At 45.0% G+C, this 25,484-nt stretch overlaps 1 protein-coding gene across 1 annotated transcript; it reads right to left on the bottom strand.

The window, feature by feature from the left end:
• yipf3 (Yip1 domain family, member 3) lies at positions 1-21,100 on the bottom strand. Its single transcript, XM_069887882.1, has 8 exons — positions 20,881-21,100; positions 18,197-18,303; positions 14,502-14,547; positions 13,804-13,896; positions 9,195-9,326; positions 6,350-6,463; positions 3,640-3,763; positions 1-368 (listed from the first exon to the last, which is right to left on the bottom strand). The coding sequence occupies exons 1-8, from the start codon at positions 21,055-21,057 to the stop codon at positions 241-243; spliced, it is 921 nt and encodes a 306-aa protein (XP_069743983.1). The 5' UTR covers positions 21,058-21,100; the 3' UTR covers positions 1-240.
• Positions 21,101-25,484: the final 4,384 nt, after the last annotated feature.

The raw sequence follows: 25,484 nt of genomic DNA, 5'->3' as shown, positions 1-25,484 counted from the left end.
TCGCATATGTATATATATTTTTAAGTACAGCACAAGTATGTACAAGTTGCCTTGAGGTGTGGCAAGGTAATGGACCACACCTGCCCCTACCAGCATGAAGTAGTTTATTCTGCAGATACAGTTGTGTGCGGGAGGGTGCAAACCCATCCCTCTGCACCATCTGTCCCCTCCACCCAGCGTAGTCCACAAACAAAGACCCCCAGAGGCAAGAAGAAACTGAAATTCCAAGATCCTTCAGGGTCAACGCATCTGCAGGCTGGCACCAATCAACCTCACAGTGCTGTTTGTCACAGCCACGGAGAGTGCTGGGATGTCTCGGGGGAATCGCACTGGGCCAGCATTACCACCCTCCAGGGTATCCAGGAGACCTGTCGGCATAAAAGAAAGAGCTTCAAACCTGCTCATTACTTTTTATCAGCTTCAATAAAAACAAACATGGCATTACGACATGCCAACAGACACATAGAAGGCGATGGCCAAACAAAATCAGCAATATTACCATCAGGGCCTGTGACTGCCTTATGTCTCAATCGTTCCTCCTTCTACCACTTCCTCTGTCAGCTAATTCCAGGCACCCACTACCCAGTATTGGAAAGAGTGCCCCTCTGATCCTTTTCCAAATCTTTACCTTCTCACCTTGAATTTATGCCCTCGGTTTTATATTGGTCCCATCCTGAGAAAAAGACCACGACTACTGGGCGTAATGGTTAGCGCAACGCCGTTACAGCACCAATGATCAGGGCAAGGGTTTGAATCCCGCACTGTCTGAAGGAGTTTGCATGTTCTCCCATGTCTGCGTGGGTTTTCCCCACGGCTCCAGTTTCTTCCCACCTTTTGAAACACACTTGGGGGGTGCTGGGGGAAGGTTAAATGGGTGCAAATTGGGCAGCCAGACTAATGAGTCGAAATGGCCTGTTACTGTGCTAAATGTCTAAGTTTAAATTTTAAAATTTATTCACTTATCCCTGCCATCTCATTATTTTATAAACCTCGATCAGGTCCTCCGTCAGCCTCCTACACTCTACAATGAACAAGACCCAGCATCTCCACTATCACAATTGTTCAGGCCTATCATAGAACATTATGGTACAGATACAGGCCATTCAGCCCTTCTAGTTCTATGCCAAACTATTATTCTGCCCAGTCCCGCTGACCTGCACCCAGTCCATATTCCTCAATTCCCCTCCCATCCGTGTACCTGTCCAAATTTTTTCTTTACTGTCAAAACTGAGCCCTCATTCATCACTTCAGCTGACAGGTCATTCTACACTTTCACCACTTTCTGCATGAAGTTCCCCCTAATATTTACTTTAAACATCTCACCTTTCAAGGTTTCTCGCCAGAGAAAAAACTCATCCTTGCTTTTCCCTTGACAAGCAGATAAGAATCACAGAATAGCTGGCCATTCAGCATGCATCAGTAATCCATCTCTTCTTACTCCCACAAACCAGAGCTAATTCTTTCTTTTCGGTCCCCTTTGAGCTCTACAATTAAAGCTTCCTCCACAAGTACCTCTGACATGGCATCCTTTCCTCTGAAGGGCTTTGGTTCTTTGACCAACCACTTTCATCGTCTTTGACCCTCTGTCAATCTGTGTCAATACTGGTCAATATTTGGAATCCGTCCGTCAGATCCCTTCTTGACATTCTCTGTTCCAAAAGTTCACAAGTCGATCCAGGTCTGAAGTCTTTTACCCCCGGAATTTTCATCCTCTTAAAATCTTTATAACATTCAGGATTTTCAATCCCAAGTAGTGAAGGCAAGTCCAGCTCATTGTTCTCCAGCTAACGGCTGAGCCAGTGAGATTCATAATGCTACCCTTGCTCTGGTAATTTACCTCTATTTATAATGCCAGGGTCCAAAATGCTTTTTATATCCACTTCCCAATCGCTTCTACACTTCCACACACTAGGCACGTACGACCTTGTCTTGTACCACTTTCAGAAATGTGCCATTTATACTGCTTTTTGGTCTTTGTGACAAGCAGGTCCAAGTCATTTGTATCGATCAACAGCAGTGATTATTGTATTAAGCTCTAGGAATGCCACCACACACACCCCTCTTCAACATCTACTCAGTCCCAGTTTAATTCCAAGGTTGCTACCACAACCTCCTTCAATCCATCAAAATTCCAAACAAGTTTTTGGTTTCAATTGGATCACATGATTGAATAAATGTCCATCTGCTCAATCTCTCCTTAAAGGAGGAATCTCGCGTGCCAGGAATCAGTCTGCAAAAGGTAGTGGACGCTGCCCAAGACATCATTAAGCAAAACCCTCCCCACTATCGAGAATTGCCCAAGACATCATTAAGTAAAACCCTCCCCACTATCGAGAATTGCCCAAGACATCATTAAGTAAAACCCTCCCCACTATCGAGAATTGCCCAAGACATCATTAAGTAAAACCCTCCCCACTATCGAGAATTGCCCAAGACATCATTAAGTAAAACCCTCCCCACTATCGAGAATTGCCCAAGACATCATTAAGTAAAACCCTCCCCACTATCGAGAATTGCCCAAGACATCATTAAGTAAAACCCTCCCCACTATCGAGAACATTTTCCGGGAACGCTGCTGTCAAAGAGCAGCAGTAATCATCAAAGACCCTCAAACCACCCAGCACACGCTGTCCTCGCTGCTGCCATCAGGAAGGAGATCTAGGTGCCACAAGACTCGCACCATCAGGTTCAGGAACAGCTGCTCCCCCTCCACCATCAGACCCCTTGACAACAAACTCAATCAGGGACCCATTTAAGGACTCGTATTTTTGTACTTTATTTTTTTCTACTCTCTGTATTGCCCAGCTTACATTTGTTGACGTGTGTAGACTGAGTCAGTTTTTTTTGTGCACTGGTAATTCTGCCTGGCCAGCAGGAAAATACAGTCTCGGGGTGGTAGGTGATGTCATGCATGTACTCTGACAATAAATCTGATCCTGAATCAGTCTGGTGAGAGGAGTCTCCCGTGGTCACTGATAATCCAGAACATTCTAACCTGGGCCTGATCTAAACAGGGAATGGGTTTTTAATGGATGCATTAAGCAGTGAGAAAGTTTCTTTTGTGTAAGATGTTGTTTTCTTGTATTATATGTTTAATATTATCTGTTTTAGAGGGGGGTGGGAAGGAGGGGAGGGAGGGAGAAAAGAGAGAAAATGTCACTGTGTACATTTATTGAAACAAATTTGTACATATGGTTGTTGATATGGTTCACAGTGCGATAAATAAAAAGTTACAAAGCAGTGAGAAAGGATGAATTCATAATCTTATAGGCTAGGAGGAATGATCAAAACACAACAATTCATTCAGCTACAGTAAGTCAATGTGGCTGGGCCCATTTCCTCTGTCCATAAGGACACAAGAGCAGAAATACACTATTCAGTCCATCGAGCCTGCTCCATGAGCTGATCCATTTCCCCACTCACCCCCACAACCCAGCCTTCTCCCCATCACCTTTCGATGCCCTGGCTAATTAAGAAGCTGCCTCCCAACTTCCACTGAGAAGTGTTAGCCTGCCCATGTGCAGCTCAGACTAAATGGGCAAATACACTGCCCCGACTGGCCACCTGAAATGCTGCTCTTTGTTAGAAACCTTCCATCAACAGCTGCCGGGCCGCCTCCACCCCCCCCCACTCCAGTACCTTCCACGATGCGGTGGTAGGCGAAGTGCAGGTACAGAAGGAAGACCATGTGCAGAGCAGTGAGCGACCCACAGACGGTGAGCCGCTGGGTCTGTCCAACGGTGCGGGAGAGCATCACCGCCACCTGTGGAAAACAAGAAGGGGTGTTAGTGAGTGGCACAGGCAACCAGGAGCACATTCTGGCCTTCAGCATAGCATGTCCCATCTCTGAAATGAAGAGATTAAATTGCAGCTGTGGGATTGATGAACAGTAATGTGCAACCGAGTAAATCATTCCCAAATAATTTATATACAGCAAAACCCTTGTTATGGAAAATTCAAGGAACCGGCAGAAATAAGTTTTAGTTAGTCATTGAAAAAGTAAGTCTCAAGCAACCAGAAAATACACCTATCCGGCATCTACCAATCCCCACATTGCCGGATACCAGGGGTTTTACCGAATATTTATTTAATAAATAAATTACTTTATGAAGATAGGTGATTGTGGTGAGTACGTCCCGTGGTCTGGAGAAACTCTTTTGTCCTGTTGCATACATGCTGTCAAATAGTGATAAACTTGAACAAATAAACATACAATAAATGGGACACCTTGACTACCCCATGATTTCCAGCTTTTATTCCTGAGTTGAACCATCCAATTGCTTGCAGTAAACAATTCTTCGTTCCTTCCCCCACCTGTCCTTGTTACTCTGGTAAGATGACAGGTTGCACAGAACCAGGCTGTTGACCCACGGGGCAATGCCAGAGTTTATAAACCTCCTCTTAAACTGCTTCATCCTTATTGACCCCTTCAAGCTTCTTCTGAAATACGACTTCTTCATAAGAAGTTTCACCTTCTATCCTGTTAAAGATGAGTCTGCAGACGCTGGGGACATGTACAACACACAAACGTGCTGAAGAAACTCAGCAGGTCACGCAGCGTCTTTAGGAAATCCAGCATGATCGACGTCTTGGGCCTGGTCCCTTCGTCAGGTACGAAATGAATGCCTGATGAAGAGACCCAGGCCCGAAACTTCGCTTACCCTTTACCTCCAGCGAATGCTGCATGACCTGCTGAGTTTCTCCAGCACTTTTGTACACTGTATTCTACAAGGACCAAATTGTTCCTGGAATCTTAGATCCTGTGGATATTTACTACAAAACAGTTGTAATAATCAACTGTGAATATTTATCTATCCTTGGCTGTCTTGGTTTATTATGGTCCTTCAATTTACACTTTTGTAGTTGGTGAGTCTTACGAACTGTGTGGCAACACCAACTGTGCACTTGCGCATAAAACAATAAACCCTCATTATCATAATCCTGTTTCTCCCCTGTATTTGAAGTGGAAGTATCTTTTGTAAATCTAGGCTGCCAAATTCTTTCACAACTTCTCACCTTTTCCATAAATGTAGAACATTACAGCACAGTAGAAGCCCTTCGGCCCACAAAGTTGTGCCGACCGATAGAAACCTACTCAACAATCTAAGCCTTTCCTACCCTCTATTTTTTTTTTTACATCCATATGCATGCTTAGAAGTTTTTTTAAAATGCCCTTAATGTTTCAGCCTCCACCACCACCCCCGGCGACGCACACCAGGCACCCACCTCTCTGTGTAAAAAAAAGTTACCTCTGACATCTCTCCCCTCACCCTGTACAGACATCCTCTGGCATTTGCTACTGTTGCCTTGGGAAAAGGGGCTGGCTGTGCCTCTCATCATCTTGTAGATCTCAAAGTCACCTCTCATCCTTCTTCACTCCAAAGAGAAAAGCTGTTAACCGTACCTCATTAGACACATTCACCAATTCAGGCAACATCCCAGTATATCTTTTCTGCACCCTCTCTATTCTACAATACATCCTTCCTGTAATAAGGTGACCAGAACTGGATACTGGATATAGTATTCCAAGTAAAAACACAAGGCTGGAGAAACTCAGCAGGTCAATGAACATTATGTACCAAAGATGAAGGTACAAAACCAACATTTTGGGCTTGAGCCCTTCATCAAGGTGTAGAGGACAAAATAGTAGGGAGGGAGGGGCAGGGGAGGAACATGGCCCCACAGGCAGTTGGTGGATTAGGGAGGGAGGGCACAGTAGCAAGCAGGGAGTGGAGGGATGGCTCTGTGAAGAGAGAGGGAAAGGGGTGGAGAACTAAAGGAAAAGGAAACTGGAGAAGTTGATGTTAATGGCATCCAGTTGGAGATGGCCCAGACAGAAACTCAAGTGTTATTCCTCCAATTTACGGGTGGTCTTGATGGGACAGTCCATGAGGCCATGGGAGTGGGACGCAGAATTGAAGTGGTCAGCCACTGGGAGCTCCATGTCACTGATGTGGACAGAGTGAAAGGGCTCAGTGAGGTGATCTCCCAGTCTGCGTCCAGTCTCTCTGATGGGTGCCTACCAACATTTTCTTAGACCTTGATGAAGGGCTCTAGCCCAAAGCGTTGGTTCTGATTCTTTATCTTTGCTATATAAAGGACACTGTTTGACCCGCTGAGTTACTCCACCAGTGTGTTTTTACTTCAAACTCAGTGTCTGCAGATGTTTATGCTTTACTTCATTATCAATATTCTAAGTGTGGTCTTTTCTAAAGGAAATTGCCATCTTGCCCTTTCTCCAGATGAGTACAACTTCTCAGCTGTGGTAATGACCTTGTACGTGTGCTTGGTGCTCTCTCTAACATGACATTGGTAACCATCAGCAGGAGACGAAAGAATGATGTCCTACCATCCTGATGGTGGAGAGACCCCCGATGATGAGCCACAACAAGTAGAAAAGGGAATGGAGATGTACGTTGTAGGTGACGATCAATACAATACAAGGTCCAAACAGACCATAACCCTGGGAACAAGACAGCAGAATGAATTTTACACATCACATAATGGACCAATATCAGAATAAAAGCAAGATGATTTAACTCTGTGCTCCACTTTGAACTGCAACAAACAATACCGTGCACAGAAAGAGGACTTGTTAAATCAGATTAAGAATAGTGTCCCAGTCCTCAACAACAAGTGATAAATTCAGATTAAATTCCCAATCATTCTTGATCTTAACGAGCGAAGCTATTCTTGTCCATCAAATTATTATAAATAATTGATATTGAAACTGAGCTATTTGAAAGTCAAAAAATAAATCAAGAATGTTTGTTTCAAAGATTCATAGAAAATCAGAGAGCTTGGACTGAACAAAGTGTCCAACTTGTAAATATTTGAAAGAAACGACTGTTAGGTAGTTTAAATCTTACCATCAATTGTTCAAAAGAAGCAAAATTATCTTGAATAAAAAGATCTTTTAAACTTTTAATACCATGTCTATGCCAATCCCTGAAACTTGTATCTGACAAGGTAGAAAAAGATGGCTAGATATAATAGGAAAGGCAAGAGAAAAGCTATGAAATCAAAAAAAGTTTCTAAATTGTGCCCATATTCTCCGCCTATGCCATCAGATTGTCTGTCAATTTGATCTCTTCATTCTTCCACTCACTCCCACTCCCCCACCTTCTCCCCATAACCTTTGATAGCCCAACTAATCACATACCCATTAATCTCGCCTAAATACACCCAACGACTTGGCCTCCACAGCTGCCATGGTTGAAAATTCCAGAGCTTTACCACTCTGGCTAAAGAAATTCCCCTGCGCCTCTGCTTTAAATGGGCACCCCTGAAGTTGTGCCCTCTTGTCCTAGACTCCCCCACCATGGGAAACAGCTTTGCCACATCTATTGTGTGCAGGACTTTCAACATCGCCACCTGTGGTAGCAAATTCCAGATTTGCCAGCCTCCTGAAATTATTCCGGGGAAACCTATTGGATTTTTTTTGTGTGGCTATAACTAGTAGGATGCCAAAGGGACAACCAGATGAGGGGGTGTATTTGGACTTTCATAAGGCTGTAGAAAAGGACCCACACAAGTACAGGTTGTACCTCTCTTATCCAGTGCTCTGTGGTCTGGCAACTCCCATGGTGCGAAATGTTTGAATCTGCCACTGTTAGTACAAACTCCCTACAGACATCGGAGCTCTGTGATTAGTAAGGGATTACTTAAGGTGGGATGTGAGTGGGAAGAGAAGGTTGAGAATCACTGCTCTAGACTCAATTGTACCTGAAATATTTTGCTTGAGAAAAATTGTCATTGACCCATTTCCTTTGGAGTTCTGAAACCGTGGACATAACAAGTCAATTAGGGATGATTAAAACAGTGGTTTTCAAACTTTTTCTTTCGACCTACATACCACCTTAAGCAATCCCTTACTAATCACAGAGCACCGATGGCATATGGATTATTTAAAGTGGGATGTGAGTGGAAAGAAAAAGGTTGAGGACCACTGCTCCAAGATAATTTCAGGAAGATAGATGAGAGGGCATGTGCAGCTTAACACATAAATATGATTTTATCCACTTTGGTGCTAAAAATGGGTTATAAAAGACTGGGAAAAAGAAGATGCAGCAAGACCATTGGTGAAAGTAGGTAACTGGAAGCAGCATGTGGTTCTTTGTTTATCAGAGTTTTACAGCAGACACTGGACTCTTTGCACAACTTGTCTGACTAACCAAATGTAGACGTAGAGCACAGTAACAGGCCCTTCTGGCCTACGAGTCTGTGACGCCCAAATACCCCAATTAACCTACAACCCCTGTACGTTTTGAACGATGGGGAAAACTCGTGCGGACATCAAGAGAACGTACAAACTCCTTACAGACAGCGTCAGATTTGAACCCGGGTTGCTGGTGCAGTATGAGCATTGCGCTAACCACTACACTGAGGGGCCTAAGTTAGTTCCATTTGCCCCCATCCTGCCCATATCCCTCTAAACTAGCTATTTTCCAAAGAAGCCCTTCGCACACCCCCCCCCCCCCCACCCTTGGGGGCCACAGCACACTGAAGTAAAAGCCTTATTTACTTTTCACCTCATGTTAATATTAAAAAAAAGTTTTTGTGAGGAAGAAACCAAAACCCAACTGCTTCCCAGGGAAGGGGGCCCGTAAACTTTGACCAGAGTCCTGGGGGTGGGGTGGGCATCAAAAAGGTTGACAATGGCTGCTCAAAATCTTTCCTCTCCATGTACCTGTCTAAATGGTTCACAAACATTACAATCGTCCCTGCTTTTCTACCATTTCCTCTGGCAGCTCATTCAATTCAAGCAACACCCTAGTGTGAAATATGTTTCTCTTCAATCCTTCCCCTCTCTCCTCAAATCTATGACACTTAGTTCTACATTCTCCTGCCTCCAGGTTGAAGGCCCATTCCTCTGCTGTACCATGCATTGCAACTGGGATTCTTGATTTTGAAAGCTCAGTCTGTAGTTTTAGCTCAGGCATTACCCTGTGACTTTCTCTGAGACATTTGGATCCTGAGGAAAGGTGCACTCACAGTGAGAATGCCCAGGATGGAGAACTATGTCATGAAGTGAATACTACCTGGTCATTTTGACCTTCACAAGGAGGGGTACTGGCAAATCCTACACCTTCCCAAAATAAAGATGGGGTATTCATACCATTTACTGTTCAACAAACAGTATGTTCAATTCTGTCAGTGCTCGTCAGCTAAGTTCCCGATACTCTCACACTCACCACCAGTGACAACATCTGCACCATTGTGATCTGTGCGTTGCACAAATAGCCCAGGAAGTAGACGAAGGAGGAGACGCCCAGCCAGTAGCCAAAGCAGGTTCCGATTGCAGTACCCATCAACGTGCCCTCTCTCTGTGGGAAAAGACAGAGACCCTTCAGCAACATGAAACAGGTTAACCTATAACGTGATCCCCACCACCGGACACATCTTCCCCTCTCCTCCCCTCTTCGCCTTTTGCAGGGACCGCTCCCTCCGTGACTCATTCATCCCTTCCCTAGGTACCTACCCATGTGACCAGATTTTTGTTTCCAGATTTATTGTCAGAGTACATATATGACATCACGTACAACCCCGATGATTCCTTTTCTGCGGGTGTGGCAGAATCACCACTTATTGGTGGTGCAAATAAACATGTAAACAAATAAAGAACTGTAAATAGATAATGAATGTAAACAAACTGACCATGCAATAGAGAGAATTTTTAAAAATCTAAGTGCACAGTAAGAGTTCTTAATTAAGTCCCTGATTGAGTTTGTTGTTGAGGAGTCTGATGGTGGAGGGGGAGCAGCTGCTCTTGAACCTGGTGGTGCGAGTCTTGTGGCACTTTCCTGATACCTCTTTCCTGACGGCAGCAGCGAGAATAGAGTGTGTGCTGGGTACTGCGGGTCTTTGATGATTGCTGCTGCTCTCTGATGGCAGCAATTCCTGTAGATGTTCTCGATAGAGGGGAGAGTTTTACCTGTGATGTCCTGGGCTGTGTCCATTACCTTTTGCAGGGCTTTACGGTCAGGGGTTTTGGTGTTCCCATACCAAGTCCATGATGCAGCCGGTCAGCACACTTTTCATCACACCTCTGTAGAAATTTGCCAGGGTTTCTGGGGTCATACCAAACCTCCGCAAACTCCTGAGGAGATAGAGGTGCTGACGTGCTTTCTTCACGATGCCATTAATGTGTTGCCCCAGGAAAGATCCTCCAAGATAGTGACTCCCAAAAACTTAAATTTGCTTGCCCTCTCCATCTCCATCTCTGATCCTGGATTGTACACCTCTGGCTTTCCCTTCCTGAAACCAACAATCATTTCCTTAGTTTTGGTGAAAAGGTTGTTCTTTCTACAACCCACTATCCTGGTATCGTCAGCAAATTTGTAGATGGTGTTATTGTTGCACCAAGCCACACATAAATGAGTAGAGCAGGGAGCCCTGTGGTGCTCTGGTACTGATGGAGATTGTGGAGATATTCTTGCCCATCCTCATTGATTGTGCCCTAGAGGTGAGGAAATCCATGATCCAATGACATAGTGGAGTGTTGAGATCTGGTCTTGGAGTTTGCTGATCAGTTTTGAGGGGATGCTGCTGTTAAAATGCCAAATTGTAGCCGATAAAGAGCATCCTGATGAATGGATTTTTACTACTGAGGTATTCCAGGGCTTTGTGTAGAGCCCGTAGAGCAAGAGATGCTCCACTTCTGCCCACACCTCCTCCCTCACCACCATTTGGGGCTCCAAACAGTCCTTCCAAGTGAACCAACACTTCACTTGTGAATCTGGAGGGGTTGTCTACTACATCCAGACTCCTCCACATCAGAGAGACTGGACGTAGACCGGAGATAGTTTTGTTGATCACTTTTGCTCTATCTGCTGCAATAGTGGCCAACCTTTTCCCAGTCCCACAGTGACATGTCCATGGCCTCATGCATTGCCATACTGAGGCCATCCTCAAATTGGAATAACACCTAATATTCACTCTGAGCACTCTCTAACCACAGATCGACTTCTCAGGTTTTCGTTAGGGCCTTCCCTATCTTTCTATCTCCTTTCCCCCAGCACCCCACCCCTTCCCTCTCCAGAGAGCTACCCACTCCCTCATCACCTCCCAGCTTTTTCTCCTCTGCCCTCCCTCCCATATCCACCCATGGCCTCTTGCCTGTGGGCCTCTGCTCCTTCCCCCCATCTTTTTATTCAGGCATCTGGCTGCTTTTTGTTCACACCTAAATGAAGGGTTCAAGCCAGAAACATTGGTTCTGTATCTTTATCTTTGCTACATAAAGTGCACTGTGTGACTTGCTGAGCTTCTCCAGCACCTTTATGTTTTAATTCACATTCACAGTGTCTACAGACGTCCTTCTTTAACAGCTTAACAACTTTGCTAGGTCATGAAAAGCTCCTCCACCCTGCTCTTGTCGGATCTTCCCCTTTCACTGGCCGTCCAATGAAGGGTTTTAGCTCAGAACATTGACTGACCATTTCTACCCTGCCTGACCTCCAGCAGTTCTTCGTCTGCTCAAGATTCCAGCATCTGCAGTGTTTGTGTTTCTCAGATGGCAAATGACACTAAAATTGTTGGTATGGTGGACAGTGAAGGTGGTCATCAATGGTTACAAGAGGATTTAGGAAAGTTAGACAAGGAAGGGAAGATGAAATTGAACTTGGATTTGGTATGAAATGATGTATTTTGGAAAATTAATGCTGGGCAGGACTTGCACAGTGAATGGTAATGTTCTCGTGAACCTTGTACTTCTTTGTCTCTCCGTTCTATGGGTATATACTTCGCTGAAGGCAGCAATAAAGGTAGGTAGGGTGGTAAAGAAGGCACTTGGCATGGTCGCCTCTATTAGTCAGGGCACAGTACAGTAGGGTTGTCACTTAATGATTGCTTAAAATGTTGCTAAGGCCATAATTGGAGTATTGTGTGCAATTCTGGTCTCCCAGGAAGGACATCATTAAACTGGAAAAGATGCAAGATTCACAAGGATGTTCCTGGGATGAGTTATAGGAGAGATTGATGGTCCAGAACTTTTTTTTTCCTGGAACATATGAGGCTGAGGGGTGACCTTATAGAGGTTTATAAAATCATAAGGGGCATTGATAAGGAGAATATTCAATTTTATCCTGTGGGTGTTTAAACAAGAAGGCATAGGTTGACATAGCGGTTAGCTCAACGCCTTTACAGTGTCAGTGATTGGGACCAGGGTTTGAATCCTGCGTTGTACGCAAGGAACCTTTGGTTTCCTCCCACTGTTTGAAACGTACTGGGGGGGGCGGGGGTGTAGGTTAAGTGGGTGTTAACTGGGCAGAATGGACTCGTGGGCCAAAATCGCCTGTTATCGTGCTGTGTGTCTAAATTTTTAAAAATTAAATTAAAAATAGTCATGAACATGTCACGAAATTTGTTTTTTTTTGCAGCGTCACATTTCAAACATTTCTATAAACCACCGTACAACATAAATCAAAAATAGTGCAAGAAAAAGTCTAAGTCAGACAGTGATCATTGATCATTCAGGAATCTGATAGCAGCAGGGAAGAAGCTGTCCTTGCGCTGCTGGGGTTAGTCTTTAGGTCCTGTACCTCCTTCCCAATGCTAGCAGAGTGAAGAGGGTGTTGGGGATCTTTGAGGATAGAGGCTGCTTTTTTAAGACACCGCCTCTTGTCGATGTCCTCAATGGAGTGAAGTCTGGTGCCTGTGATGTCACAGGCTGAGCTAACAACCCTCTGGATTTTTTTTGGTCTTGAGAGTTGGCATCTCCATACCAGGCAGTGATGCAACGAGCTAGAATGCTCTCCACGGTCCACCTGTAGAAGTTTTTGAGAGACGTATCAAATCTCCTCAAGCACCTCACGAAGTATAGCTGCTGGTGAGCCTTTTTCGTGACTGCCTCGACATGGGTGCTCCAGGACAGATCCTCGGAGATGTTGACAGCACAGTTGATAGGTGAAAGACAGAAATGACCCAGAGACTGAACATTTCCGTCCATGGCTAGTGACTGACCCACTGCGTAACTTCAGCTTCTCTTTGTTCACCCACGAGGAGCACTCCTGACAAAGAGTTTGTGATACACAATGATGATGGAAGGTCATCAGACTCAAACGTGGACTTGGTTTCTTGCCCAACAGATGCTGCACATTTCCAACCTCATTTCAAGTTTCTGGCATCTTCAGTGTTTTCGCTAGATTGATGAGGCATTGTGGCAGAAACAGACAAGTCCAAATTCACCTGGTGACATGTAGCAAGAAGAGGAAAAAAAAACTTGCCTGATGTTGAAAGATCTTCAGTAAGTTCGCATTACTTTACAGAAAGCAATGACTGTCATGCAAGAGCAGTACACTCGGCCACCTACCAATCTACAACTGTCCGTAACCAGTGAGACCACTCGCAATCCACCAATTTGTAGTCAGATTGCAAAAGTGGACCTGAGATTACTTGACGAATGGATGGTTATAAATTTCACTGTGCTTTATTATTGCATTGCCAAGCGCAAGATCTCCATTACAGTGAGGGCCACTGCCATCTGCAGTTAGTCTCACGACAAGAAAGTCTGCCACGAGGCTCACAAGTTGCATATTTATACAGACAAATTTCTAGCTCTCCAGAATATTTGAATAGACTTACACAATCCTTTTTCCATCCAGGTACGTTTCCTTGGATGTTTCTTAAGATTCGCTATATCAGGCCCTGTCCCTTACCCAATGGATAATAGTCTTTTACGGTCTGTGTCACAATCAGCCTTCGCCTTGCTCAATCAACAACATACCCAATGGAATGCGCTCTGCTTCTCTACTTTTGTCAATACTTTAATACTCACATTTTCAACATAATCAAGTTGACACTTACAATCACCGTCCCCGATGTTTTCATCCCATGCAAAAGAATAGCCACCAGTGTGAACACCAACATCAAGGGGCCGTACAACTCTCCTGCCACTTTCTATGAGAGAAAGGCACAATAAATGATGTTCATTAAGACCCAAATAAAAACTTTTCTCCCAAACACTGCCATTCAACAAATCAAAAAGTAAGATATTTTGTTCCTCAGGATTGGACGGGTCATTCAGCCCCAATATAGCTGATATGCACTTTAATTCCTAAGTCCAAAGGATTGAGGAGGGAAAGGGATCCAGATCTCATAGAATCAGAGTTTTATAGCATGGATGCAGACCCTTCAGCCCAAGTTGTCCATACCAACAAGCTAGTCCCATTTACTTCCAACTCCCTCTAATCCTTTGCACACACTTCCAGCACTTCCCCATGCAGCTTATTCCACCTACCCACCCATCTCTGTGTGGAAAAGGTGCCCCTCAGATCCCTTTTGGCTCCAATCTGATGCTCTTCCTTCTTCCCTCTGTCAGACTTTGAACTTTGGTGAAAGTGACGATTCTCTGGTTGCATGGCATTTGTCTCTAACAAATTCACTTTGGTAATGCATAGCAAGAACGTAGGTACAATGTTGACCAGGCTGCCTACCTACAATCCCCAATTGGTAATGATGAATCGGTAGGAATGGATTGCAAATAGAAGCATAAACAAACAGACCTGAGGGAAATTAATCATCCGGATTGGAATAAGAGACTCCACCAATCTAGAAAGGCAAAGAAAGTAGATCAGGTGAGAATCTGGGCTTACAATTTGGGCTGCATGGCTAGTGTAGTGGTTAATGCAACATTATTAAAGTGCCAGTGATCAGGAGCTGTCTGTAAAGAGTTAGTATTTTCTCCCTGTGTCTGTGTTTCCTCCGGGTGCTCTGGTTTCCTCCCACCCTTCAAAATGTCAATGAGGTGAAATTGGCCTCATGGGCTGAAAGGGCCCGTTACCATGCTGTATGTCTAATTTTAAAGGGCCAAATGATGCACAACATGACCAGGAATCAGATGGAGTGGAGGCACGAGGGTACTGCAGATTCCTTAATCTAGAGCAAAAAATCAAAACTGCTCGAGGAGCTCAGTGGATCAGGCAGCAGCTGTGGAGGCAGAGGGATGGTTGACATTTCTTTTTTTAAATTTTTTTATTTTTCACACTATGAACCATATTAACCAAAATACACACAAACATTTCCCTCTTGAATATACAGTGTCATTTTCTCCCTTTTTCCCCCCTCCCTTCCTCCCACCCTCCTCCCTACCCACTAAACGTTCAACATGTACAATACAATAAACCCATTAAACAATGTCATCACACAATGAAAATAAACAAGAAAATTGTGTCATCTACTTTTACACACTGGGTCAGTTCATTTAGTCTTCTTCTCATTCTGTCATTTTAGGGGGTGGAATGAAGGTGCTTTGGCAGATCATGCGAAGGTAAATCTATAGGGTTTCTACAAGGATAAAGGGTAAGAGGATAACAAGGGACAAAATTGGTCCCCTAGACTGGATCAGAGTGATCGGACTATGTGTGGAGCCTCACAAAATGGGGAAGATCTTAAACAGTGTTTTTGCGTCAGTATTTCCTCAGGAAACTGGTATAGTGAATACAGATGGAAGGGAAACAAACAGAAGGGTCATGAAACATGTGAAGATTAAGGAGGAGGAGGCAATTGCTGTCTTACAGTGAATAAAGATAGACAAATCCCCTGGGCCGGATATGATATTCCCTCGGACCTTGAGGGAGACGTGTTGAAATTGCAGGGCCCTGGCGGATATATTCAAAATGTCCTTAGCTATGGGTAAGGTGTCAGAGGATTGGAGGGTGGCTCTTGTTGTCCCATTGTTTAAAAAAGGCTCCAAATAAACCAGGTAATTATAGGCCAGTGGTAGGCACAATATTTGAAGGAGTTCTGAGAGGTAGGATATACAAGTATTTGGATAGCCATGGGCTGATAAAGAACAGTCAGCATGGTTTTGTGTGTGGTAGGTCATGTTTAACAAATCTTGTAGAGATTTTCAAGGAAGTTACCAAGAGGTTAGATGAAGGAAAGGCAAATGTTGTCTACATGGGCTTCAGTAAGGCCTTTGACAAGGTCCCACAAGGGAGGTTAGTTCAGAAGGTTAAGACACTAGGTATCCATAGAGGGGTTGTAAACTGGATTTGAAATTGGCTGGGAGAAAGCAGAGTGGTAGTGGATGGTTGCTTCTCAGACTGGAGGCCTGTGACGAGTGGTGTTCCTCAGGAGACGGTGCTGGGACCATTGTTGTTTGTTGTCTACATCAATGATCTGGATGATAACGTGGTAAATTGGATCAGCAAGTTTGCTGATAACACAAAGACAGGAGGTGAAGTGGACAGTGAGGAAGATTTTCAAAGCTTGCAGAGGGATCTGGACCAACTGGGAGAATGGGCCAATACTTGGATGATGGAATTTAATACAGACATGCATTTTGGAAGAGCAAATCGTGGAATGATGTATACTATAAATGGTCGGGCACTGAGGAGTGTGGAAGAGCAAAGAGACCTGGGGATACATGTACATTGTTCTCTGAAGGTAGTGCCCCAGGTGGACAGGGTTGTAAAGAAAACTTTTGACATCTTGGCCTTTATAAATCCAAGTATTGAGTCTAGGAGTTGGGATGTTATGTTGAAGTTATTTAAGACATTGGCGAGGCAAAATTTGGAATATAGTGTGCAGTTCTGGTCGCCGAGCTAAAGGAAGGATATCAGTAAGATTGAAAGAGTGCAGAGAAGATTTACTAGGATGTTGCCAGGTCTTCAGGAGTTGAGTTACAGTGAAAGATTAAATAGGTTAAGACTTTATTCCTTGGAACAAAAAAAATGGGGAGATTTGATGAAGGTTTACAAAATTATGAGAGATATAGACAGCGTAAATGCGAGCAGGCTCTTTCCACTGAGATTAGGAGAGATACATACAAGAGGACATGGCTTTAGGGTGAAAGGGGAAAGGTTTGGGGGAACATCAGAGGGAACTTCTTCACTCAGAGAGTGGTGGGAGTGTGGAATGAACTGCCATCTGACATGATAGGTGAGGACTCGATCTTGAGTTTTAAGAATAAATTGGAGAGGTACATGGATGGGAGGGGTCTGGAGGATTATGGAATGGGAGCAGGTTATTGGGATTAGCTGAACAATGGTTGGCACAGACTAGAAGGGCCAAATGGCCTGTTTTCAGTGCTGTAGCATTCTATGGAAATGGATACTAACTAGCAATACTAACTAACACATTCTACAAACTCCGTAGAGCTCACGTAGTTGTGAAATCAACATAGCAGAATGTGAAAGAAATTTAATTCAAATTGAGCATTTACATAAATGCAAGTGATTTAGGTCAGGGAGGGGATATTTAAAATAAAAACAGGAGAACCTGCATGTTGGTAGGGTGAACTTTAGAAGTTGAGATGGGAGGACACCGAAGACTCGGGGAAGTGGAGGACTGGTTAAAGTACCGAAAATGGGAAGACCGCCCCCCTCCCCCAGTTTGAGAAGGAGAAGCAGTAAACAATCCTTTTAACGGTGAAGACGGTGGACCAGTGAGAGTCTCTGAGGCAGAACAACCCATGGGCTGCTGGCAACTTGAGGTGAGGAATCCACACATGCTGCGGATTGCTGGAGACTGGCTGAAGGCATACCAGGTATAGGAAATGAGATGCGAGTGGGTGCCGAGGTTGCTGGAGGCTACCTGATTATATTAGAGGTGTGCATCTAGAGCTCGGGATGCCGATGGTTTGGACTGAAGGCTATGTAGCTGCAGAGGCTGCGGAAGCGCTGGAGGCCAATGCATGGACACTCAGTGACTCTGGGAGGGCTCTTTTTCTTCTCTTACTCTTGACTGTAAAAGGCGCCGTGAAATGTCTACTGATGGCATATCTTTGTCTGCTTTATGGTGGACTAATAGTATCACATTTTTTTGTTTCATTACATTACAATAAAACCAACTTGAATCTTAACAGGTGGGATAAAAAAACGTTGACAGAGCTTGGACTGGAGGCTGTGTGGAGGATAAATTCCAACACAGAACACTTAGGCTGAAGGACCTGTTTCTGGATTTGCGGCAGAGCTTTGGACCACATGCCCAAGAAAAGACTGACCATTATTCCAAAATTTAACATCTCCACCAAAAGCACTGGAGATCCCTCCCAAACCTTTACATCCTGATGAAGCTCCTCAAAAACTTTGACAAAGCTCTGATTTGTATTCTTGACTGCAACCTTGGTAACAAATTTTCTTTCCCACCACTCCATTATAACTGGGGTATCAGATACAAAATGCAGGCCACAGTCATCATCGTAACAGAACTTTATCGATCAGATGAAAACCCAAGCAAGTCAAAGTATACCTACCTGTTCCTGACTTGGATGGGCTCGACATCGAAATACGGTCTGAGAATATCAATGTTACCGTACAGATTGAACGCCTTTGATGCTTGTCTCTTTCCTGCTTGCCACACCTGTAAAAGATCATCCAAATTCACTGTGAGAAACTATTTCGAGGATGCCTTGAAGTTACAGATCACGCTATGACACACAATTAGATGGCTAGCAAGTCGACGCAGTTCAGCTCTGAGCACGGCAGAGGTACTGGTGGATACAATGCGGGATAATGCGGCAGGAATTGTTCAGACAGCGGTAAGATTACTGGAGCAGTTGGCTGGAAGAGATAAGGCCATAAATAATTGTTTCAACAGCAGAGGGAATAAGGTGGACACTACAGATCAAAATCTGTTTATTGTTAGTTAAAAATTGGGTGTATTGTTATTTCACTGGAATGGTGTTGACAAAATAATTTTTGTGTTTTGTGATATTAGGGTTACAAACAACCCTAGAGCAGTGGTTCTCAACCTTTCTTTTTCCACTCACATAACCATAACCATATAACCATATAACCACTTACAGCACAGAACAGGCCAGTTCGGCCCTACTAGTCCATGCCGTAGCAAATCCCCACCCTCCTAGTCCCACTGACCAGCACCCGGTCCATACCCCTCTAGTCCCCTCCTAACCATGTAACGATCCAGTCTTTCCTTAAATGTAACCAATGACCCCGCCTCGACCACGTCTGCCAGAAGCTCATTCCACATCCCCACCACCCTCTGCGTAAAGAAATTTCCCCTCATGTTCCCCTTATAATTTTCCCCCTTCAATCTTAAACCATGTCCTCTAGTTTGAATCTCCCCCTTTCTTAATTGAAAAAGTCTATCCACATTTACTCTGTCTGTCCCTTTTAAAATCTTAAACACCTCTATCAAGTCCCCTCTCAATCTTCTACGCTCCAGAGAAAAAAGCCCCAGTCTGCACAACCTTTCCCTTAATTAATCCCTTACTAACCACACAACACCTATGACATAGAATGCCATAGTGGTTAGGAAAGGATTACTTAAGGTGGTAGATGAGTGGGAAAAAGGTTGAGAACCACTTCCCTTGAGGGACCTGTAATCTGCAGAGGAGTGCAGTCAGTTTTAGTCTAAGACATAATCAACACAAAATGTCAGATCAGCATTGGATGCAAAGCATCACAGGTCATGGGACATCTCGGCATCAAGCAGTTAAACAGGAAGGCTACCTCAAGAACAGGTACAACTCCAAGCATTATTTAAGTCAGTAAATGGCACAACAGATGAACACAATGCCAGTTTGGGGCCTCTTGATGTTTAACAAATATTGCATAGGTTAAAATTCCAGGAGTTAGGAATCCAGTTGGTGATGCTACTGACATTTGGGTCAAGCACATTAGGATTAGGGTTAGGGAGCCAGTCAGATTACTAGCTGCGTTTACTTTTGAATACAGTGTGAGCCATTGTATAGGATGATCCAAACTTAAAATGCCACCTGAAAATAAGGCTCGTCCTTTCAGGTGACCAAAATCCCCCGATGTAAAGCCGTATATTATGCCCATATGCGGCTGTCGGGAGGACACTTGAAAGCGCAGGAGGCGCATACGAGCCGAACTTTGTAACCCTCCTCTGGGAGGGATAATCACTGGAGCACTGAGGTCCTCCCCGGCTGCTAAGGGGATGACAGTCAGCTGGTGAGCACCTGACAGCTCCTCTCCCACACTGATCCCACTGTCCTGCTCTCTCCCAACAGCCCGATATGAGTCCCTACACTGTGGGGCAGCCGACGCGGTATGTCCCTACACTGATCCTGCTGCCCCGCTCTCTCCCAACAGCCTAATATCAGTCCCCACAGTGTGGGGACTGATTTCGGGCTGTGGGCGGGACGTCCCCACACTGACAGCCTGCGCCGGCTGCCCCACAGTGTGGGGACTCACATCGGGCTGTTGGGAGAGAGCGCTAACAGCCCGCGCAGGCTGTCCCAGCTCTGACAGCCAGCCATCCCAAACCTGACAGCCCAAAGAGATAGGAGCCGGAGTGCGCTCAGAGGCGCATCCGGTGCAGCTGTCCCTTCACTTGGCCAGCGCTGCGCTTTTCGCGCTGCCATCTGAACGGCAATTCAAAGGGCCGCTTCTGCTTCTACAGGCGCATTCTTGGCGGAGAATACACCTGAAGAAGCCTTCTAAATCTTACCTTGATGACAAAGCCGCAACACAGCTGCCATCTTCCTGCTGGCTCCAATGCAATCTCTCGCACAGCCCGTTAGTTATTTGCAGCCTCAGCACTGCTCCGTGGGGTCCATCCGCCCGGTTTGACTATTATCAGCTCTGTACAGGCTTCAAGCGGCCTGTTCCAGGAGCCGACAGTGGTTTATTTTAAAATTGGAACTTTTACATCATAATTTGTTATTAAAATATTGTGATTTGCTTTTAATTGGATCAGCAGTAAGTGTCAGATTTGGTGGGCATCTTATACAAAGGGTATTGCTCAAAACCAACAGTTTAGGTGAAAATTCTGGGGGGGGGGGTCGCTCTATAGAGTCGTCCTATACAATGGCATATACAGTACATCCGCGATCAACACCTTTGACCCCTCCAGGAGCAAGATAATCCAAGCAAGGGAAGGTTCATCACAAAGTGGCTTCACCTTGAAATAAAACATTGGACCCAACACAAGCCAAACCTGGATCCATACCTGATCTGCCACTTCTCTGCCCAGCTGTCCCTTCAGACCCTTCACGCCGAGGAATGGTGCATCCTCATCCTGTGTGGCCACAGGCTCCTCGCCCACGTCATCTTCCTCCTTCATTTGCTGATGCATCTCTCCCATATCCTCAAAGCTGGAGCCAGATGTGTCGTCCATGTTCTCCATGTCGATCACTGCTGAGTTGCTCCCCTGATTGTTGGCATGTAAATAGTCTTAGAAAATTATCAGAGAAAATTACAGACAATTTGAACATAACATTCTTTGAACGTTAGCATTGCTTCCAGAAATGCACGGTTAACGTGGTGAGCGCAATGAAACAGCGCCAGCGACCTGGGTTCAAATCTGGCATTATCTGTAAGGATTTTTTTACCTCTCTCCATGTCTGTGTGGGCTTCCTCTGGGTGCTTCAGTTTCCTCCCAAAATACATGGGGTTTGTAGGTTAATTGGTGTGTTTGGGTGGCACAGGCTCATGGGCTGGAAGGGCCTGTTACTGTGTTGTAAGCCTAAAAATATTTTTTAAAATTCACCATTTTAGGAAGACTCTAGAAAGAAGGTGCCCAAAATATTTATTGGAGACTGTTCCAGAGAAGAGAGATATATTAGCTTCACGGTTAGACCATACAAGACTTTCCAAGTGAAGCAAAACTTCACTTTTGAGTCTGCGGGAGTCATCTACTGCATCCGGTGCTCCCGTTGTGGCCTTCTCTACATCGGAGAGACTGGACACAGACTGGGAGATCGCTTCGCTGAGCACCTTTGTTCTGTCCGCATCAGTGACAGGGATCTCCCAGTGACCAACCGTTTCAATTCATCGCCCTACTCCTGTGCCGACATGTCTGTCCATGGCTTCATGTACTGTCAAACACAAACCACCCATAAATTGGAGGATCAACCCCTAATTTTCTATCTGGGAACTCTCCATCCGGATGGCATTAATGTTGACTTCTCCAATTTCTGCTAACGCACTTCCCGTTCTCCCTCTTCCACATCCTCTCTTCTTTCCTCCAGCTCTCTACATCCTTCACTCTCCATTCACAGAGCCACCACCCCCCCCCCCCCCCCCCTGTTTACTGGTGTGCCCTTCCTCCCTTATCCACCTATTTCCACTTGTCTGTGGAACCGTGCTCCTCCCCCCACCTTTCCCCCAGCATTTTGTTCAGGGTCCTGCCTACATTCAAGCCTGAAATGTTGGTTATGTTATGTATCTGTGCTATATAAAGTAGACTGTTTGACCTGCTGACTTCCTTCAACATGGTGTTTTTACAGAAGCTCTGGTCATTCTCCTTGGCGAAAGGAAGGTTGAGGGGAGCTTCAAGTAGAGGTGAACAAGATCCTCATCTGTGTACAAGAATTGTGAACGCAGCTCAGAGAGTTGTGAACACACAAGTCAGACAATCGTCTGTCCCCTTTATCAAGTCCATCTGTATCTCTTGCTGTCTGAAAAGCAGCTTAGCATATTATAAGATTCATTCCATCCACTTACTTCACTCTCACTTCCAGGAAGAAGATTCACTAGTCTAAGATCAAACACACACCAGATTCTCCTGCTGTCATCAGAATCTTTAACATTATACTCATAAAATTATGTTGCCTGTATTCTCCCTCTGCAACGCGGCCCTCTGTACCGTTTTCCTGCTATACTGTTGATGGGTTGACAAAGTGGACTGCTCAAACAATAAACCTTCCTCACTGGAGGATAGAGTTCATCTCAAAGAAAGAAACTATGATGCAAAATTGGCATTCAATACCATCATCCCCTCAAACCTAACTGTTCCTAACCAGTCCTTGCCTTTCCAAATGCAAGTAGATCTTGTCTCTCAAAATCCCCTCCAATTACTTACCAGCCAATTCTCACGGTTATCCTTGCAGCCTTTCCCAAAGACAGGCGTAACATCAGCCACGTCCCCAGTCTTCTGGTACCTCTCCCATGACTGACGATGATACAAATAGCTCTGCCAGGACCTCGCTCTCCAACCAAAAGGCATTAACATCAGCACATTTTAAATTTAAATTTAGATATAGAGCACAGTGACGGGCCATTTCGGCCCACGAGTCCATGCTGCCCAATTTATACACAATTGACCTACAACTCCTGTATGTTTTGAACGGTGGGAGGAAACCAGAGCCCCCAGGGGAAACCCATGCAGACATGGGGAGATTGTACAAACTCCTTACAGACAGTGCGGGATTCGAAGCTTTTACAGCTCCAGAGATCAGGACCGGGCTATGCGCTTAACTGCTAAGCCAATCATGCCGCCCTTTCTCCAGTTTCTGCTCTAGGCCCCTCCCCGAGTATCTCTTTCCTCTAGTTCCTCATCCCCTTCCCTCCCTTCTCCATTCAGAGAACTACCCCATCCCCCATCAGTTCTCAGCTGTTTTCCTCTTCTATCCTCCCTCCCATAACCTCTTAACTGTTGGCTTGTACCCCTCCCCCTTCCTCTCTCCTACTCCCACCTTTTTATTCAGGCTCCGTCCTTGACAAAGGGCTCAGGCCCGACATATTAGTTATCCTATAGATGCTGCGTGACCCGCTCAGTTTCTTCAGCATGTTTGTGTATTGCACTATAATCCCAATGTCTGCAGATTTTCCTGTTTACCTCCCCCCACTCCCAACCCAATTTCTTCTTTAGCTTCCGACAATGTCCTTGGATTAAATTCGGGCCCTGTGGATTTCCTTCCTGTTTTTAGGCCTCCCACACCTTCTCTTTTGGTATATGGACCCTTTTCAAGACATTTTTATATACTGCCCTAGTTTTCCAGCCACCATGTCTTTCTCCACAATAAATTAGGAACACTGGTTCTGAACCTCACCCATCTCCTGTTGCTCAACACAGAGACAACCACTTTGAGAGGCCCTATTCTCTCCTTAGTTACTCTTTTACCCTTATTATACATGTAGAATCAGCCAGGATTCTCTGTTTCTGTATCTGCCAAAGCTATTGCCTTTTTGTGGTGTACAGATTTGACCGTCATGTCCCAGTCCTGCTCCCCCAACCTGGAACATATGATGATCAAGTGTCGAGATAGTTCGCTGCCATCATCCTGGTCAGTGTACTTTTCACCCCGGGCTAACGTCAGGCTGGTACTGAAAGGACTGAGCACTGTGATTAACAGCCACGAACACAGCACATCCTGATGCCTTCCTGATCCTTGTGGGCACTTCAATCAGGCCAACCTGAAGAAGACTCTGATAAACTGCCACCAACACGTCACATGCGAGACCAGGGGAACCAACACACTTGACCATTGCTACACCAACACGAAGAACTCGTATTGAGCCATAGCACTACCCCACTTCTGCAAGTCTGATCACCTGGCTGTACAGAGACTGAAGACCACAGCACCAGTGAAGATGGTGAAAGTATGGACAAGGGAGGAGCATCTGCAGGTGGACTGGAACATATTCAAGAGCTCATCCATAGACTTGAATGAATATGCAACAGGTGTCACCGACTTCATAAAGACCTACGTGGATGAGTGTGTGCCCACGCGCACATACCGGGTGTTCCCCAATCAGAGCCCTGAATGAATCAGAGAATTCGCAATTTGCTGAGGGTGAGAACAAAGGCGTTTAAGGCCAGGGATTGAGATCTTTACAAGAAGTCCAGGTACGACCTGCGGAAGGCCAGGCACAATTCCAATGCCATCTACAAATTTGCCAATGACACCACAGTTAACGCCAGAATCACAAACGACAATGAGGACGTGTACAGGAGGGAGATAGATCAGCTCGTTGAATGGTGTAACGACAACAACCTTGTGCTCAATGTCAGCAAAACCAAGGAGATGATTGTGGATTTCAGGAGGAAGACAGGGGAACATGGCCCAGTTCTCATCGAGGTCTCAGTAATGGAGAGGGTCAAAAACTTCAAATTCCTGGGTGACCACATTTTTGAGCATCTGTCCTGGAGCCTCCATGTCGATACAATCACAAAGAAGGCTCGCCAGCGGCTATACTTTTTGAGGTGTCTGAGGAGATTTGGTATGTCACCGAAGACTCTCGTAAACTTCTACAGGTGTACTGGCTGGTTGCATCGCTGCCTGGTGTGGAGACTCCAACTCTCAGGACAAGAATAAACTCCAAAGGGCTGTTAACTCAGACTGCGACATCATAGGTACCAGACTTCACTCCATCGAGGACATCTACATGAAGTGGTGTCTTAAAAAAACAGCCTCTATCCTCAAAGACCCCCACCACTCAGGCCATGCCCTCTTCATGCTGCTACCATCAAGAAAAAGGTACATAAGCCTAAAGATGAGCACTCGGTGGCACAGGGACAGCTTTTTCCCCGCTGCCATCAGATTCCTGAATAATCAATGAACCAGACACTGCCTTACTTTTTGTGCACTTTTTTTTTAATATAATGTCGTGAGATGGTTATAATAAGAATATTTTCACTATGATGCTGTTGCAAAACATCAAATTTCACGACTGGCTCATGACAATAAATTTTAATTCTGAATACCTGATGCATTTCAGAATGAGTTAATTGGCCTGGATTGCTTACAACACAATGTTTTCACTGGATATTTGCACACATGACAGAGGGTCCTGACCTTTTTCACGATTATTTGAAAACTAATTAAATTA

Source organism: Narcine bancroftii, chromosome 6 (genome assembly GCF_036971445.1).
Source record: "Narcine bancroftii isolate sNarBan1 chromosome 6, sNarBan1.hap1, whole genome shotgun sequence".
NCBI lineage: Eukaryota > Metazoa > Chordata > Chondrichthyes > Torpediniformes > Narcinidae > Narcine > Narcine bancroftii.
This window is presented reverse-complemented; position numbering and strand designations above follow the sequence as displayed.